At 41.1% G+C, this 19510-nt stretch overlaps 1 protein-coding gene across 3 annotated transcripts; it reads right to left on the bottom strand.

Moving 5' to 3' along the window:
* Positions 1-5173: 5173 nt before the first annotated feature.
* On the bottom strand, positions 5174-18444 carry LOC128912846 (transcription factor 15-like). 3 transcript variants are annotated; one of them, XR_008467774.1, is made up of 3 exons: positions 17518-18444; positions 16808-16909; positions 5174-7155 (listed from the first exon to the last, which is right to left on the bottom strand). XR_008467774.1 is itself a non-coding variant. In XM_054209497.1 (2 exons), exons 1-2 carry the CDS (start codon positions 17956-17958, stop codon positions 16859-16861), a joined length of 492 nt encoding a protein of 163 aa, XP_054065472.1. In that variant the 5' UTR covers positions 17959-18438; the 3' UTR covers positions 13283-16858. The 3 variants fall into 3 exon arrangements, 1 of the variants encoding a protein (XP_054065472.1); XR_008467773.1 differs by lacking the exon at positions 5174-7155 and adding an exon at positions 13283-16708 and having other exon boundaries at positions 17518-18439; XM_054209497.1 differs by lacking the exon at positions 5174-7155 and having other exon boundaries at positions 13283-16909; positions 17518-18438.
* Between the last annotated feature and the right edge of the window lie 1066 nt (positions 18445-19510).

Here is a 19510-nt window from a genome sequence, read left to right as displayed (position 1 = left end):
GCTTCATTGGTATTGATAAACTGGAATGCATGACCAGACCTTAAATATTCCCAAAACAGGCTTTTACTGTAATTTTTAAGATATGTCACTTGACAGATTAGGAGTCAGCCACTTGAACTGCCAACACTTTATGTATGAATTCTCTTCAAACTTTAAAATTAATTTTGGATTACCTGAAAACATAAGTACTGGTGCAGTGTGCAGGTCTCATTCAAAACAATTCAATTAAAAATCTTTGCAGAATTCTAAGCGCTGCATAAGTATATAGGAACTTGTCTCTTAAAACAGGGAGAGGTGTATTGTCATCATTAATGAAAATAAGTCGTTTTATGTACATAGGTATTGGGCTAGTAGTATGTGTGTTTTCTGTTTTGTTTTGTTTTGTAGGTTTGGTTTTTTTGGTTGTTTTTTTTTATTTTATTTTTATAATATGTGAAATTTATAGCACACCTGAAGCTGCATTCCTGCCATTCTTTCAGGCATCGTTCCAGTTCACTCAGTGACTTCCCCCCTGGCTCTTTCCAAACTTATGCCAAACCCATTTAGACTCTATTTTTATTGTGCTTAGTTTCAATAGAAACAGATAATTGTGGTAATAATTTGATGGAAATTTGATTATTCCTTTTAAGTGAGTAGAATATAAAAAATACACTGTTATGCCTGCTACGTAGAACAGTCAGGTTGATTTTGGAATACTCTTGCACCTTGTGTAGTTGGTGTATTCGTGAAGCGGTGCAGCACGCTACTTTGTTGTTTTGAACTCGTGCTTTTGTCTTGCTGTTCCTCTTACATGAAAATCAACAGGCTTTAACAGGAGTAACCACCTATGCAAATGGAACAAAGCAGCACATGGACTACCTTGCTTAAACATGCACACATCTTTTGGGAAAGTGCAAAAATTGTTTTGAGCGGGAACCGTGAATGGTGTGTATTATCCTGAAGAGGTTTGCCATGTTTTCTCGTTCCCTGGTAATTTGTAGAAACTCAGGTTGCATAAAAGGAGAGGTAAACACTGGGTAAATATCTTTATTGAATTTCAACCTGGATTATGAATAATGATTTTGAAGTCTTACAACTCATCTTATGATATATGCATTTCAAAAGGGCTTGTTCCTAGTTTGCTTTATTTAGCATTTCGCAAATAGGTTTTTTTTTATTGATTTTTGTTGTTGTGTTTTCCTACAAGATTTACTAGATGTACTGGAGGTGTCCTTTGTACAATTTCATTTTCTTTTATTTGTTCCCTTAGGACATCGTTATCCTTTGAATAAGCACAGAAAACTGTGTTCTCCTTCTCCTGTTTGGATTTCTTCCATACTCTTTATTTCTATTTGAACAACAAGATTGGTCAGGGAATTCAGAATTAAGTCTCTATTTCACATTCTCTTCTGTGCCTAACTTCGTTGCAACTAATATTGTCCTCGGGGTATTTTATAAAATGAGGGAGGATTGCATCCTGACAAAACAGTAGGGCCACGTGTAGAGGGCTGGAAGGCACAAGATCACGAATAATGTGAAAATGTTCTTAAACTCAAAAGAGCTGACATGAAAAAGTTTGCAATCAGAATTACTGTATGAGGAGGAAGGGTATGTCAGAATTAGAGTAGGATGCCCACAAAATAAGAGAAAACTCTTTTGAAGTTTCTTCTTCTTGTGGATCTCTTCTCCTTTTCTGCCCCTGTCTATCTTTCTATATAGTCTGACTCCTACTTTCCATTTATTGAGAAAACTCCTTTAAAATGAAGTTATAATCCAGTGGTGCAAGCAATTGTGCTTCAGTCATGGCAAAGAGAACAAAAGAAAATCTTCTCTCAGCTTGTTTATCCCAAAGGGATGGATTGTTTCTGCTATGGTTTCAGGAAAAAAGAGATACTTTAAATGGCATATTTTCTACTGACCCAAAGATTTCAAGGAATTAAAAAAAAAATAAAGAAAATGAGAGCACAAAAATCTTTAAATTAAAAAGCTGAGCAGAAAGAATTTTTCATGCTCATTTTATTTGTTCTCTAAAGCTTTGACTGCTGGAAAGGGAAGAAAAAAAAATATATCTATATTTATCTTCAAGTTTGAGCTGGAGTAGAAATGAAAGAGAAATGTGTTAGGCCTTTCAAAAAAACCCCAAATGCAAGCTGAAAGGCTTCCTCTTAGTGCAGGATGTAAGGGATAAGTTCTGCCTTAATTGCAAGGATGCAGAAACTGCAGAGCTGCTTCGAGTTGATGTATCACATAAAAGCAGAGGCAGACTGTGCTGTGGCAAAGGTTTCAATTTCCTTGGTTTCAATTTTATTGTTTTTTAATGTAAACCAGATTTACTTTGATTAATTGTATGCTACTAGTCCTGGTTTAAGCCATGAGTTCTTCACTCTACTACATGCACCGCAGAAATATTTAAGTGAGAAGCACTTTTAGTAAAACCATTCCTGTTCCTCTGCTTTGGTATCATGACAAACCCTTAATGTTTATTGCTTTATTTTGCATTTGTGTTTGAATGAGCAGCTTAGTGAGGCTCCATCTGCTCAGTTCTGGTAGAGTCCAGGAAGATGTGAAGGATTCGGTTACAGTGTTTGAAGAGTAGTAGATAACTCCGGTACCGTGGCCAACACTCCCTTCCCTCACTTCATAGCTCTGCAGATTAACTGGCATTAATGCAAGCATTCCCAGCTGCACATGGAATATTACAGAAAACATGATGGCTCTGTGTTTGCCTTGCATATGCTCATTTGCCTACAAATAGATGTAGAGTCTTGTTCTGGTTTTCTTTTTTTTTTTTTCTTCCTTTTCTTTTTTCTCTCTTGAGAAAGTGAGAAAGTGCGCAAGCATGGCAAAAGCTATTTTGGTCAGTGTACGGGACCATAATTTTTGTTTCCATGTATTTTCATTAAATAAAACCTTTCAAAGTGTGTACTAAAGACTCGCATATTATTGAGGTCAAATGAATGAATTTGTAGTTCCCGAGTTATTTCATCCAGCCTTTTAAAACAAGCACAGTGTATTTTCTCATTTCAAGCCTGAATTTGTTAGATTTATTAGACAAATCACGCTATCAGACTTACTTTATTAATGGTGGCTATTGGACGTATTCATTTTGAGAACATCAGGCTTTACTTTTACTTTGGATTCAGTAACATCCGCTCCTCAACCTCATTGCAGTCAGCTGTCTCATCTCTACTGAGAGCTTGAGAGCGGTCGTCACGGTGAGCATTCGCAGAGGCTGATTTTGGGTGTCTCAGTCTAGAAGCCTAAACTGGGAACATAGCTGTCCTATATAATTTAAAGGAGGGAACTAATAGATTTCCTCTTGAGGTATGTAGGTTGAATGCCTAAAATTAGACAATCTAGATATGATTTTTAGAAGTTTTAGTCACAGCTAGGTTAGCTTTAATTTATGCCTGACCACAGTTTATTGCATCCCTGATGCTTATTTCTCTGTTCTCTTGCATATTGCTGAAGCATATCTCTGTTCTAAATTTTGCTGCAGATTCTCATCTGTGTGGTTTTTGATAGTTTTCACCTTTTTCTCTTGGATCTGGAGATCACATTTGATCCTGAAAAGGAAGCAGCTTTCTTTGCTGAATGGTCTTTTTTTGTTTTTATTCCCCGTAGCCTCTGCATATTTATAACATCATTCTGGGGTGGTTTTAGCTCAGTGTGAAACTCTTTTTTACTAGCTTTTAATCTTTACTTGAAACATAAGTGCCAAGTATATTTTGAATTTAAAAACCTTCTAAACCCAGAAGATGGTTTTGGCCCAGTAATAGCTAGTATGTTCAAAAGGTTAAGCTGCACGGAAAATGTGACAAGATGTACTTATAAAATTAGTGATGAGTTTAGTCTGTAGTTAGCCTGTATAAATTCAGGTTTTTTGATGTACATTTTAGGTTTTTTTGGTGTACATTAAAGTTAGCCTGTATAAATTCAGGTTTTTTTGTTGTACATTTTAAAATATACCACATCGTGCAATTTTAAATCAGCCTATGACTGGCATAGATGACAGGCAGCTGCCGAGTCCAGATCTTGTTTGTAATTCTGCAACCTTTACAGAAACATCGTGGCTGGGTATGATGTTCGGTTGTATTAACGTTGATGTTAAATTTCAAAGAACCCTTCTCTCACTGAGAGGCGGCATGAAGAATATTTCAAAACCAAAACTAATTTTAACATTTTGGACCAGATCAAGCCATATCTGGTGCTGCGATGTCTGCCTGAGTCTTCAGCCAGTCTGAAACATTTACTCGGCGTTGTGACCTGCATTACACAAACCTGCAATGCCAGGCTGTCCTGCTTGCTACCAACCCAAAGATCTCCTACGTGCTATTTTTCTTCTGCCAGTTTAATTCAGTTCTTCCTCGGTGAGGAGGAACACAGTCCTCTTTCCTCCCCCTGTGCTCCTGAAGGAGAGGACCATCAATGGGGAATCCCTGCCCTTGTACGGTCTGCAGGCTTGGTTGTAAGGCACTGGGGGAATGCGAGTGCTGGCTTTAAGGGAGAAACAGGAATTCAAGCAACAGTTACCTGATTCCATCCTTTGGCTGGCTTGGCTTTGTCTGATAACATAAGGAGAGCCAGCAAAGTGTAGTTTTGCAGCACGCTGGGACACAATCTAATTTTTGGATGGATTCTGTGTACTGCTGCAGGGAGCTACTGAATTGTTGTGCTATCGCTAGTTGTATTATTTTGCTTGAGGATGTGCTCAGATTCTATTTAAACAATAATTTAATTTCATTTGTAGGGGATGACTGAATGTGTGGAAAGACAGATAAAATAATCAAGGACACAATTATTCACAAAATCAATAGAAATTCTAATAATCTTATAAAGTACCACTTCATTTCTTTGGTAAAACTGCTGGGTTGTTCATATTTCATATTTTTCTCATATAGAGGTCAATTCAATTTTAGGTAATTAAATACACTTTTTCACTCGTATTGGCTTTTGAAGGCTCCTGTACATCACCGATTTATATAAACAACACTTGCACAGTCTATTTTTAACTTTCCATACTTGAACAAAGTGTTTGGCTATTGACCTTTGCAGGGTCACACCTGTGTGTATTACTGAGTAACAGCCAATTTGTTGTTCTAATCTGTTATGTGCTCTACACATTTGATCCGACCTACAACCCAAATAATTTAAGTTAATTTTATTTAAAGATACAGAATTATTCTTGCTGGAAGATTAGGGAGTTTTGTGTTAAGAACTCACAAATTTTTGCTATGACTCACACGTGGCTGCCAATCTTGAAGTATCACTATTCTAATCTTTTGGGACTTTTTTAACATTAAACTTTATTTCAGAATTGTAACACCTCCATCTATATGAAAATCTAAACCAGAGTAACTCTTAAGTTAAAATTATTAAACCTCCACAGTTTCACTGCAGTAGAACAGATTAAAATGTATCTTTATGCATGTGCTAATGGCACCTAATTATCAGATACCTGCTGATATTGTCTTCATTCCCTGAAAGTGAATGTCTAAATGGATTATACAATATATAAATATTTTCAGGTCACCTGTTCGTCTATGAATGCGTTTCTTTCCACAGGTCTACCTGCCAGATGGAAACAGGCACAAAAATAAAAGCATGTAATGTGATTTCTGCATTTTAATTATATATCCAATTATAAAATGCAGACTTATACAATGATGAACATATACAAATATATGTACATTTTTAATGAGTTACTAAGCACCAACTTATTTAATGAAACGTTGGGATACGAAGATGAGCAGAATGCACAGTCCAACTAAGGCAATAGACTGTAGCACTGCTGTTACTGTCAGTCACAAGTTTAAAATACTCCTGATCACAAGCCTTTCTGTCAGCAGCCCTGAATTAAATTCCATAAAGCTCCTAATTAACACAGAAATGTATGGTAACCTCATGAGATTGGAGGTTTGTTACTGTACAAAGGACTTGCTAAATCTTGCATTAATTTCATTGAGCTGAATACCTAAAGTAATAGCTGCAAGTTAGTGTCCATATTATGATTATTCACATTGTATTGCATCCATTAAAATTATGCATTTTGACAGTGTTAAAAAAACACAACAAACCCCAACAAAACTGGAGGCATTTTTTTTCTTTGCTACATTACTAACAAGTATCCAAGAGCCATCTGCAGAGGGCTCAGGCACCTCAGAATATTGAATGCTTCAATTTCCTCTCCATTACTACATCACGGTGCTCAAGGCCACTTCAGTGCCTATTTGTCATGCTTGTAAGCACCTGAAATCTGATTTTTCTTACTCACCATGCAGCATACGCAAACACCGATATAGAAAGATCCATAATAGGATTTTAAAGTTTAGTGAACACGACACTTAATCAGTGCCATGAAATTTGTTTTAGCTATACTTTCATATACAATCAGAACAAGAGATACTATTTTAATTTTCCAAGGTGACACAGAGTTATTAGAAACTGAAACCTACCCTTAAATGTTGAGGCAAAGTGAGCTGCAGGTTTAATTTCTGCCTAAAATGGGAGCATAATGGAGTACCAATCCTGAAAAAAATGGGACTTGGACATTATCAGATGTAATATTCCAATTCTGCATAGCAGATTGACTTGTCAGGGATTCACAAGAAAGCTCAAACCATCTACCATATGTCATCAAGTAGCCACAAAAAAGGTTTTTTATTATTTTTTCCCTGGTTGGCACTGAGCTCTCCCTCTTTTTTCCAGGCCTGTATGTCGCTCAGCTGCTCTGCTGACATTTGGGTATGGAACAGCAGTTGTGTGTTTGGGGACCCTCTTGGTGGGGATTGAAGAATATGCTTGTTTGAGCTAAGTTACTGAAATAGATATTTCAGTTATGTCTTTGGACTATAAAAAAGGAACAAACACACTGAGCAGAGCGTCTTGTTTCCTGACTCCTCCTCTCTGTGACCTGTCGGCATGGCTTGTCCTGTTCAGCAAGGATGGAGTATACCTCCATCAGCATCTTTGTGGAAGTAACCTGGTAGGAACCACGTCGGGGTCATACACACCGTTCATCACTTTTTAGCTGATATTCATCGCTTCTTAGCTGATATTCACCCCCATAAATGATTCTGTGTTAGTATGGTCATTTGGAATACAAAAAGATGGTCTCTCGTGCTCCTGCTCACTTCAACGCTGGTCAGTTTTAGTGCAGTTCAGGTAACGGTTGGTCTAGAAGAACATACACAGAAGTGTGTTAGGATGTATGTAGATGTCATATCTTTGTATGCCTTGGCATTTTTAATCACCATCTGAATACTGGCGATTTTTTTCCATAAAACCTCAATTTCATTTCCAAAGACTCAAGTCTTGTTGAAATTCGAATGGATTTGGGTATTGACAGGTAAGTTCTGGCAATTTCTGACTGCACAGTAACTTTGGAAGCTATTGCCCCAACTTTATGTCCCTTCCTGTGGCAGAGGTTAGTGAGTGGCTGGCAGAGCTGGCAAAAGTAACCGCATGCGTAACCACCACAGCTAACAGTCTAATGTGTCCTTTGAAACCACTGTTGATCTAGTTTAAGCTATTATGTCAGTCCAGGAACTGTGATACCCCCAAGATTTATCTGTTTCTTCTGGTTCGGACAGTGACTTTCAGCAGATGGAGGTGGTGGGCAACAACCTAAATCACTGCTGCAGGAATTGCCCAACTTTGCCTTTTAACAGCCCTAATTTTCTGTGTTACTGAAATTCTTAAGTTTTCTTTTTCTTTTATTTTCTTTATACTTGGCATCTGTTAAACTACTGACAAAAGAGTACCAGATCTGGAGGGTAATGGAGTGAAATTATTAGCCTTTTACAATCAGATGATAATCAAGCCACCATGAGAAGATCACTAACTATAAATAATGCTAGTGAAAATAAGGTCGGTAATTCTTATTTACATTATGGCTAATTTTGGATTCCTTTATACTCTTTGGGGCTGTAAGATCTTTAAAGTCCATAATGGAAATGAGAATGGGCCTTTTAAATAGTTTTAATTAAACAGTTTAGCCAGCTTAATTAAAACATTTCAAGAGTGGTGGTGTTTTCCTAACGGTAGTGATTTGTTAAGTCATTTTTCCTACTTATTTCCCACCCTGGGGAAAGCTGGGCCACGTGAGTATAGGAGAACACACCAAGATGGCAGGGAGAAACAGTTTCTGCACAGAAGGGGATCTGCTCATTTGTAATGCGTTAGTGACAGCTGAAATGTGCCAATCAATGGATTGTCTCATGTAAGGAAGTACACTGCAATGTTATGGCATTTGCTGGAATGTATAAGCACACCATAACATGCATTTTATTTCTGCTGCATCTCATTACAGATGCTAAAATAAGCAGTAACACGCTTTATGTAGCAGAAAAATAGCCTTTGATTTTTATCCCGGCTCTAGCTGGGTTCAGCTATATTTTGTGCACTGCAGGAATGTTGTGGATCGCTTTTGGCACTTTCTCTTTGGATCTGTCTTGCTGGCCACTGACGATGCCTCAGTGGTCCTGGTCTATGCCCGGCTAGTGCAGTGTTGGTGCTTAGCACCCAGCTGGTGTCGATACTGAGCGTTCCGGAGTCTGCCTCCCACATCAGCCAGAAACTCTCACTTATGGTCTTATCTTTCACAGCACCTGTTATAAAAGCCTGTCTTTTCCACTCAGGTTTTCTTTGACCAGTGTGGCAAAAATAAAAATAATCAGTCGCAGTGGTAACACACCAGCACAGAGCAGGGCCTTGCTACCCTGCAGCCTGGCTCCTGCTTCCCATGTATTTATGTTGAATCAGTTTGTGATGCCTCTTACCATGATGCTAATATTTCTATTGTGCATTTCTGCGATGCTGATCACTGCATTTAGCATACGCTCAGGCTCCCATCACTGCCAGCACCGCATGGTCTTTAAATGTTGCCATTGAAAATTTCAGGGTCTCATAACTTCTTTTGATACTACAGCACGTATCTTCGGCAAACGTTTTTTAGTTAATAAAATACAGATACCCCGTGTCACTGTTACCTAGTTTGGCATTCACAATCCCAAGCCCCCCTCCGTCATTTCGTTTGCACAGACATAGTAGTTAAGACTATGTATTTCTCTATACATAGTATTCTTTTAAGTTACAAGTTTTAACAGATTTTCCACCCAGACAGACCTTTCAGATAGAACTTGGGGAAGTTCTAACAATCATAGAAAATAGCGCCCAAAGGGATCTTGATGAAATATGCATCCTGTGTGAGGTTTACTTTCCCTGCAAAGGCTTTTCATGTTTGTGATATGCAACACCTCAAAAATAATTTTCTGCCTGTCATTCTCCATCATTTGTTCATGTGGTGGATTATTCCTACCCATGTGTAGTACCACATACATTTCTATATTGAAGTGCATCTTTTTAAGAACATTTCTCCTTTTGTTTTTCTTTCCGAGTTCATCTCTAATTCTAATCCTACCCTCCAAAGCTACCACCTGTAAATTGAAATCTTAAACCATCATCCAAGCAAATAATTAAAAACTTTTTACTAATTCAGGCCCAGAATAGACCTGAGAGGCCCTTCTGAGAGAACCAGACCCCTGCCTCTCACTGTTTCTCTTTTTGGAAATCCCCTTTATAGGCACGTTCAGTTCATCCTTTCTCCAGGAACTTTTTTGCTCTCCTGTTGATATGCATAACTGAACACCCCACATTTTCATCTGGACTAATAAATCTGGGCACTGCCCAGAAGTATAGAAGTATAAATCTTGAAGTCCTTGCATTTTTCAAGTTTTTTCTTATTATTCTGTTCTTTCCGGGGAACCATAAGCTCATCATTTCATAGAATCATACAAAAAATTAGATTGAAAAGGACCTCTTGAGTTATTCAATACATCTTCCATTTTCAAAGCAAGGCTGACTGCAAAGTTAGACCGGACCGCTCGGGGCCTTGCCCCGGCAAGTTCTGAAACTCTCCAAGGCTTCCTTAGCCTCCCTGGACCGCCTGTGCCAGGGCTTAACTGCGCTTCTGGTGAGGAGTGCTTTGCCTGAAGTCAAAAAAAGAAAATTACCTTATTGCAATTTGTGATTATTGCTGCTTGTCCTTTCATTGTGCGCCTCTCAAAAAAGCTTGTCTCTGCCTTCCCCTTTAGCTGCTGCAAGACTGCTGTTAGATTTCCACCTAGCTTTCTTTCTCATCTCCATTTTAACCACCCCCTCTTCCCATAGCCTGTCCTAGGTGTCATGTGTCCCAGCCCTCTTACTGTCCTAGTGGCTCTCTGCAGTGATTATCACTGCTGAAGCCTCCTCTTACCTTTGATTCTAATCTAAAGGATTAATTTGATTGAGAACACAAAGTGAGATGATCCACCCCTTATTTTTTACTGTTTGGTAAAGATGTTATCCTCCTCTCATCCTGCATTTTTTCTCCTGATATAGGGTTGGTATTTTAGATAAAAATGATCTCTGAGAGTTTCTGTTTTCTCTACTTATTTGTTTGGAGGCTTCATTATATTTTGCTGCTTTTCACAGCAAAGATGTTATTTCCCTAGGAAAACTTAGCTTCACAACACCCTTTCAGGATAGACACAGCTGTCTGATCTTATCTGGGCCTGACAGATGCCTACCCTTTCTGCCGAGCTCAATTCCCTTCTTGAAAGAATTACCTTTTTCTGTAATCTTTGCATTTAAAAATGATCTGCATACATATGCTTGGAAAGTAGGGTTTATTTTAATAATGTGAAGGAAAGACAATCAGATGTTAGAGAGAGATGCCATAACAGGTAGAATTACTTTTATCACTTACTTATTTCATCACCCATTTCAGTGTAATTGTCTTATTTATATTGGCTTCTCCTTTGGAAGAACCCATAGCAATTTCCAAATGTTTAATTAAAACCTCACAACACTACTGTGATGTGAACATAGTAAATGAATGAGAGAAGATAAGGCCTTTCTAAAGCAACTGGTATCTTAAGTGTTTTGTTACGTGAACATTTTATCTAGCACCACAACAGGGGACACTTTCTTTCGTGCATCATAGTTCACTTGTATCAGGATGCCAAATCCTTGCAAGAGCTAGATTTCTTTTGGGTTTTTTGGGGGGGTTGTTTGTTGGTTTGTTTTGCTGTTGCTGTTTTAACGTAAATTATTTACCTCACCTGGCTTCAGAGAGGGTTGACAAAAAGTTCCAGTGACCCAGTGACACAACTGAGGGGTCAGGAACGAGAAAGTGGAGGAAGGACCACCTTACATTGGCCTTCTGCTGGGGAAAATGCATGGATACATCCATCCTGATTTTCAATTAAGCATAATTAAGGTACCTAATTGTAGCACAGCAATTCATGGGGACCTTTCCTAGTTGTCTAAATTATGATAAATATCTAAATGTTAACTAAAACAATATAACAACCCCCTTTAGTTGCCCAGCTCTTGCCCAGTTGTGCCATAGTTCTTGCAGATTTGAGATACCTACCTCTCACCAGATACTGCTTGGGAGCCACAAAATAGACACCAAATACACCTCCTGTGCAATGAGGGAGGGTTACAATGATTAGAGCATTTGTAAGGATAAGTGTTGACCTGGACTTGAACTGGGATTTCTCTGGGCACTGCAGAGAATATCCTCCTCGGTGGGCTACTGGTTACTGTTCTTTATCAATGCCCTCTCTGTCTCCTTCCGCTCCTGAGGAAGTCTGTATTCGTTACTGTACCACTTCAAAAGTGGGATGAATCTTCAAGGTTTCTGAAGCTCTGTATTATGTTGTAATAGCTAAAGGATTTCACTTGAGATAAGACACTGGGCTGCCTGGCTATGTATGTATATCCAATTTTTGAAAAAGTTTTGGAAGAAATATGTTCAGACAGTTCAGTTCTTCTCACTATTAAGTAATGGGTTTTGTTGAGTTTTTTTTTCTTAGGTTTCACAAAACTCAACGGTATTTTTTATCCCAGTAATAGTTTTCTCTTCCTCCCCCACAATCCCATGTTGATTCTTTAGAAACACTTTTCTTCAACCTTCAAAGGATTCCTAGTATAATATATCCCCCAGATCCTTTGCCGTGGCAGCATGCTGTCTATTTTAGCTAATTTTATATAAACTCCTTCTCTTAGCCTTGTATTATCCAGTAGCTCTCGCTATCAATCAAGACATTACTACTCTCTTTTGAGAAGTGATATTTAGACAGATGCTTTAGGTTTTATGTTTTTTTGTGAGATTCTCTCAATGTAGTGTCTAGTGTGTCAGAGTTCAACAGGCCAAAACACAGAAACCAGTTTTCTTTTGTGGGAGGAAGTTGAAGGTCTATTTTGAAAGAATCTAGGAACAAATGGCATCAAAGATTTTAGTGTCTCAAATTTTCAGTGGACTCTAATTTTTGCTTAACTTTTATGGCTTCTGTGAAATGGCTCATACGGTGTCACATGGAGTATATATTGGGGAGCGGATGTGATGATATAGGATTAAGTATGATGATTAAAGATTTATTATTTACTATTTGCCTTTCAGAAAGGGTAAATTTGGCAGAGTTTTAATGCAGTCACTTGGCTGATTAGCTTTTCCTCTTCAGTGATGTCCAATTTGCTGCCTTAGGAACCATGAATCCTTCTGGCCATAAACATGCAACATCCCAAGAAAATTGCTTATGGGGAAACATGGCACTGACTGCTCATACTATGGGCTCTTTAGCTTATGTTCTGACTTGTTTAGCCTGATGCTGGAAAATGTGGAACCTCCATCGGTAAGTCAACCTCTTCCCTTCTTCTCCCGCTATCCTTCCTCCATCCTTTCCCTCCCTACAACTGCCCCTGTATTTGGCACTTAACAATGTCATGCCGGCCCTACGCAGAGGAACCCTCTTGTTCATTTTTCCAAGCTTTCTACCCGCTTTCCTTCTCTACTGCCAATGCACACCCTAGGAGAGACGCGTAGCTTGCAGATGAAGCCCTACAATTTCACGGAAGCGCCCAGGATGCATCTTTAGTGGTGTATTAGAAATCTGAAGCTCAATGAGACGAGTTTTGGTAGTGGGAGTAGATACAGGGGGCGATAAGTGGCTTGTGTGATGTCTGAATAGCTCAACCTTAAGTATTAGTATGACTTTCTCAGTGCTAAAGAGAGGGAGACCTTGGAGGATCAGAATGCTGCCTCCAAAACATAACTGTTCTATGGTTAATGGTTTAAAAGCTACTGGTCTTATGCAACCATTCTGGCAGCCCTGTAGTATGTACGTACATACATAGATATAGTACGTACGTACGTACATACATATATATGCTGCTGAAATCTTGTATAGATAGATTTGAAAAAGATAAATACTTAACTGACATGTCATAGAAGAGAACTACCACCTTTGTGTTCATATTGTTTAAATTAGTAACAAAAATACAGTTTATTTTAGCAAATATAAGCACATTTTGCAAACAAATACAGATTTTTGTAAAGAAGTAGATTTTCCCAGAAGGTATTAGAAAGGAAACTTCCACGTTGTAGAACAGAACTGAAAATAGTAGCTATCATACAAAAGTACTTTGACTTACATTATGATTAATTTATAAATAACCAAGAACTATGTTCAAATACTTCTTTAAACTTAACCAGTAAAATCAAACAACATGATTTATTCGTTTTGCTTGATGCTGTTTTTATATTGTGATGTAGCAGGCTAGAGTACAATGATTTATACAAAGTACGATGCTTGGAATATTTTAACAATCATTTAATAGGATCTAAGATCAAATGGTGTGTATCTCACCATTGCTGCTTTATTCATGCATCACGTAAATTGAATAGCCAAGTGTTTACAGGAAAACAAAGGTGGGACCGGCATCAGGCATGCCCCTGTTCATACATACAGAACAGAATGCACTTACAAATACGTCAAAAAACCCAATGTCTTCAGCAGAACAAGAGGGTGCTTGGCACCTCTGGAAAAACGCACATCGTTCCAATGCCTGACCATCCAGTAAGGTACTTGCTCTTAGACACCCTCCAAATTTTGGCTTATAAATATATATTTGTGAATGCCATGAACAATGCCTCTCTGTGAAATGATTAAAAAAATAGAACTGATGAGACACACAAACCCATACAGTAAAAATTCAATAAAATACCTAATGATGAGTGAGCTCTTTATATGTGAAATCTGAGCACTCAATTCATCTGTCTCTCTAGAAATTAAATCCTTTTTCCCTAGGTTTATAGAAAACGCTTTACACAGTAACAGCTCAGTCCTGTATCTTTTTTTTGCTCCTGAGGGTAGAGAAGTTTTACATCATAAATAAACGTCAGCAAAAGTAAGGATCTGTCCACACTTGTCTCCATTTAAATACATAGTGTAACATATACACAAATGCAGGCTTGGGGTCTGTTCCTCAGAGAAATCACTGTCATAATTGTTTTGGATAGATATTATCTGTCTACACCATGAATATTTGGGCTACAGTGCTCTGGGGCCTAATTTCTGCCACAATCAATCAGTGTTACTGAAATTCCAGTATTATGTAGTAATTGAAACCCCGAGCATTATACCAAAATCTTCAAGCCCAGTTGAATTCAACACTTTTTCCTGAGTAAAGAGAAAAGAATTTAATGCTACACTGAGCCACATTAAAGAGGAGAGATGGCCAAGTCGTAACAGCCTACTCCTGCTTTTGTCATTGAAAAGCATTCTGTATAAACGTTATACAAAACCAGGGAGATGAAATCCCGTTTAGAGTGAGAACACCAAATTCCTGTAGGATGGTGCAAATTATTCAGGAGATTTTCAGGTCATGAGCTTTCAGCTAACACTGTGGTGCAAAAGTGGACCTCGCTTTTTTATACTCGTTTCCTTCAATCACTAAGTACAGAGATATCCTATAAAATCCAAATTTTATTTTAATTGGCTGCATTTGCCAAGTACTATGCTCAAAACTCTTAAAACTGCAAAAAAGTCACATTTTGAGAACCTGAAATAATTAATTTGTCTTTCTTACGAATTGCAAAAATCAGACCATACTCAATGCAAAATTTTCCTAAATTTGTTTGAAAATGCATTATTTTTTGCCATTTTAGGGTATCATACTGAATGACACAGCTAAATGAATAGATTAGTGTTAATTGCCTGTAAAGCAGGGCAGGTGCTTTGGTTTAATGTGTTCGTAAGAATGTAGCGCTTAAATGTAAGAGATCAGCTTTAATTATAAGGTAAATAAATTTGTAAAAGACAAACTTTTTCAAATTCATTTAAAAAAAAAAAAGCCAGGAAGGCATGTTTGTAGAAATCTATACCCACACACACAAATGCCGACACAATACAAAAGTTAAAAAGCACTTTGTATAAACATGACAGAGTTCCAGCTTCACGAATCGATGCCAAAGCAAAGATCATAACCTGGCAGCAATTTAAAGTTGGGTTTTTTTTTTTTTAAAATTAATGATAGAAACCTTTTAAAAATTAAAAACTCTTCTCAATCCAGGAAAATACAGCATGTGGCTTTTAATTAGTGAATAGACCTACATGACGTGGAATCGCTGGAACTTTGCTTCAGTATTCTTCTCGATTAGGGTTTTAAAGGAGCAGTTTACAGCAGGTTCTGCAGGTACATCATATTTTTCCTCATGGTGGTAACAGAAAGGTGGTTGGTGCGTGTTGGGGAGGGGAGAAGGAAAACTGAAAACGTGAAGTTGCATGAGCAATATACCAAGATCTTGCTAAAGTTCTTCATTAATAAATGCCAGAATTTGCACTTATTTAGGGGAAGGGGAGGAAATTCTACACAGAAAGTGAAGTGAGGAAGGCAGCGCTGCCCCTGCGGTCCTCACGTCTGGCTGAAGCGGCGAGGCTGGCCGGGAGAACCCAACAGATGGCATCAGGGGAGGCAAAACCAGACACTTACTCTTTGCAGCACGTCTCAGAGCGGTACAGTTACCAAGCTTTTAAAGAACACAGAGCGCCTCCCAAAGTTAAGATTAATTAAGGCCTAATTAGATATATTATAAATAACTACAAAAACCGTTGCAAAATTAAACTAACTATGTATTCTTTTAAAACCCACCATTACTGGGGTTTTATATTAGCCTTCATTAACGTCCAAACCTGAAAATATAACATGCATATTTGCTTTTTAGACCTCTAAAAAGTATACAAGTTAATAACCTGCAGGGAGATAAATGACATCAGTGATGTAGAGGCACAATTTGGGAATGACCTGGGTGACGGGTAAATGTAGAGAGTCCTTGGGAAACCCTCCCTACCCCCTGCTTGCCAGCCAGATTTAGGAATATCCCATGCTATTTAAAGGATTGGCACAACTTGCACCGTTAATAAGAAAAGAGCATCGCTTACGCAGCACTTCACTTTCCTCTCCTGTCCTGGCCGCGTCCCGTGCCGATGCGCTGCTGTGCCTCCGCGCACAGCCAATGGTGGTGCTTTCACTGGAAAGTTTCCCAACTTTCTGTGAACGCCTTAAAATAATCCCCCAGCATCCTTCAAGCCTCCCAAGCATGTCAGCTGTCCGTACCGGCTCCCCACCCCGAGAGCTGGAGGAGTGGGCGGCAGCCGCTGCGTGCAGCCCCAGCCGGGCTGAAGGGGTACAGCATGACCCGTTCGTGACAGCTTTTTCCCCTGACAGGAGACGCTGTGTGTTTGGAAGTTCAAGTTTCACCATGTGACACAGGTTTAGGAGACACCAGGATCAGGGCTTGGCTGCTTCGGTTTAGCATTTCTCCCACTAAAATAGCTGCTGCACCAGGTGCCGCTGACTCTCAACAGCGTTTGATTTCATTTGCAAAACACCCTGAATAAACCTGTCGCAACGTGAAACAAAGCGCAGAGGCTTAAAAAGTAACTCTCTTAGGACTGTGCTATTTAAATGTAAACATATAGCATGAGTGCGGTGATGTTACCTATGGCAGTTGTACAGTCAGTGCAAGATTTGTGGGAGCGTCTCAGCCGATTCAGTGTCCACCTAAAGCTGGAGCAGACAGCGGTTTCTCTCCTTCTCGGTGCTGTACGAGGGATAAAAAACACAGGTTAGGAGACACACGGATCAGAGGAGGCCACGAAGATGATCAGAGGCTGGAGCACCTCTGCTATGAGGACAGGCTGAGAGAGTTGCGGTTCTTCAGCCTGGAGAAGAGAAGGGTCTGGGGAGACCTTATAGCAGCTTTCCAGTACCTAAAGGGGCTACAGGGAAGATGGGGAGGGACTCTACCAGGGAGTGGAGTGATAGGATGAGGAGTAACCATTTTAAATGGAAAGAGATTTGGATTAGTTATTAGGAAGAAATTCTTTACCCTGAGGGTGGTGAGACACTGGAACAGGTTGCCCAGAGAAGCTGTGGCTGCCCCATTCCTGGAGGTGTTCAAGGCCATGCTGGACGGGGCTTTGAGCAACCTGGTCTAGTGGGAGGTGTCCCTGCCCAGGGCAGGGGGGTTGGAACTGGATGATCTTCAAGGTTCCTTTCCAACTCTAACCATTCCATGACTCTATGCCAAGGAACCATTCTATACCCCGAGCCCGTGGATGGGACACTCCCAAACCCCACGTTGGGAGACCGATAACCACCCTCTGCGACACAGTGCCCGTAGAGCGATTTTGGGGAGCTGGCCCTTACCCGCTTCCGCTGCTCGCCGAGGCAGAAGGTGCAGATGTGCCGGGGCGCGGGGGCTGCGGCGGCGGCGGGCGGCGGAGGCTGCGGGCCGTGCTGCGGGGCGGGCTGCGGGCAGGGCTGGGGGGCGTCCCCCCCCTCCGCCTGCCGCCGCTGCAGCAGCAGGACGTTGGCCAGGTGGGAGATGTAGCTGGAGGCCAGGCGCAGCGTCTCCACCTTGGAGAGGCGGCGGTCGGCCGGGCGGGTGGGGATGAGCCGGCGGAGGGCGCCGAAGGCCGTGTTGACGCTGTGCGTGCGGTCCCGTTCGCGGGCGTTGGCCGCCGCCCGCCGCCCGCCGCCGCCTCCCCCCCGCCGCCGCCGCCGCCCGCCGCCCCCCGCCGCCGCCGCCGCCCGCCGCGGACCCTCGCCCGCCGCCGCCGCCGCCGCCGCCCCCCCGCCGGCCTTCATGGCGCCCGCCGCCGCCCCGCCGCCCCGCCATGACTTTTATGGTGCCGCATCGCCCCTGCCCGCCGCGGCCCCGTGTCCCGCCGGCGGGTCGTGCTTGGCGCGGTGGCTGCTTTTAGCCGGGGGCCACCGCCGCCGCCACCTGTCGCCTCCACCCGGCACCGGCATCCTCCTCTCCTCCGCCTCCCCGGGGTCCAGTGTGAGCGGAGCCCCGGTGCCTCCTCCTGCCCAGCAGCCTCCCCGCCGTGCGGGTGCGGGAGCCTCGGGGGTTCCGGGGGGCTCCCACCGGCACCGGTTGGGTTGAACGGCCATCATCTCTTCGCAGGGTGCACAAACTTTTACCGTTTTCACCCGGTCTGCTCTCCCTGCGCTGTTCCAGCTCTGCATATGGATGTATATGTGTGCATCTATATATGTTAGTTGGAGCGGGGCTAATAGAACAAGCGCGGGGGGGATTTCATCACCTTCCCCAGCAAGCGCTAGGCACACATAGAAATCCAATTTCTCATTCTGTTCAGAATGCGTGCCTGCCTCAGCCATTTACTTATTAAAAGGTCATCACAAGCACTAGTTGATTACACCTCTTTTCTCCATAAAAATTTGACAGCCTGCCTGCGCTCAGAAACTCATGAAAGGTCATGGTGCAGGTTTTTTCAAATGAATCATCTCTACCTGATTAAGCATCCTTGACTGACTGTTTTTTTACAGTCCCAGAAGCTTATTTGCGGTGGTGGTGGTGGTGTCTAAATATTAATCCTTCTTCCCAAATCAGGGCTGGATTAGCAGGGTCGTATCTCTTTAATCATGGGTGCACACACTTAGGATAGACAGCTGCTTTGACATATTTGGCTGGGAATCATCCCCTCTCAAAATACAGCGAGTACCAGCGGGCAGGGCTACGTCTATGCACTACACTCATCTACTGGAATGGCAAAGCGCTGGTTTATGTTTGTTGCACCTTCCCTTTGGGCAGAGGTTGTAGGCAAAAATGGACAAGCAGCTCTGCTTGTCAGCCAGTTCCAACTGTGCCATACCGTGGCGTATTAATGAGAAAAACTTCTTTAATGTGATTTTTATTTATGTTACTTGGGAGAGGGAGAGGAAAAGGTTTTTCATTTCCTAGCGGATGATGTATTTGAGATTTTTGTGATTTCCGTAACAAAATATTGATACAATAAATTTAGCTCCAGGTTGAGATACTTTGATAGCAAAGGCTGCAGAAATACGAGGCTGGACGGGCAGGTGTGTGCCGTGCCATCGACTGAAATGAGTTCCTTTGGGGTGCGGAGCAGGATGTGGCCCTTCATCATCAGATGCTGGGGAAAGGCACGTTCAAAATCATGCAAATGATAGTTTTCCCTAGAGTACGTGAGTATAATGGTGTCATACTTCCATAGTGTTAAAAGCTCTATCTTCTCTCTGCCTAACATTTAAAAAAGGAAACGATCTAGAAAGTTCTGAAGTTGAATTTCAGTACTTAGAAGTGCTGCTTCTAGTTTCCTGAGAAATGAAGTTCCCAGGTAAGCTCGCAGTGTCTTCCGTGCAGGTTTCTCCC

Source organism: Rissa tridactyla, chromosome 7, assembly GCF_028500815.1.
Source record: "Rissa tridactyla isolate bRisTri1 chromosome 7, bRisTri1.patW.cur.20221130, whole genome shotgun sequence".
In the NCBI taxonomy this organism is placed as follows: domain Eukaryota; kingdom Metazoa; phylum Chordata; class Aves; order Charadriiformes; family Laridae; genus Rissa; species Rissa tridactyla.
The sequence above is the reverse complement of the archived record's forward strand: the minus strand, read 5'-3'. Positions and strand labels throughout refer to the sequence as shown.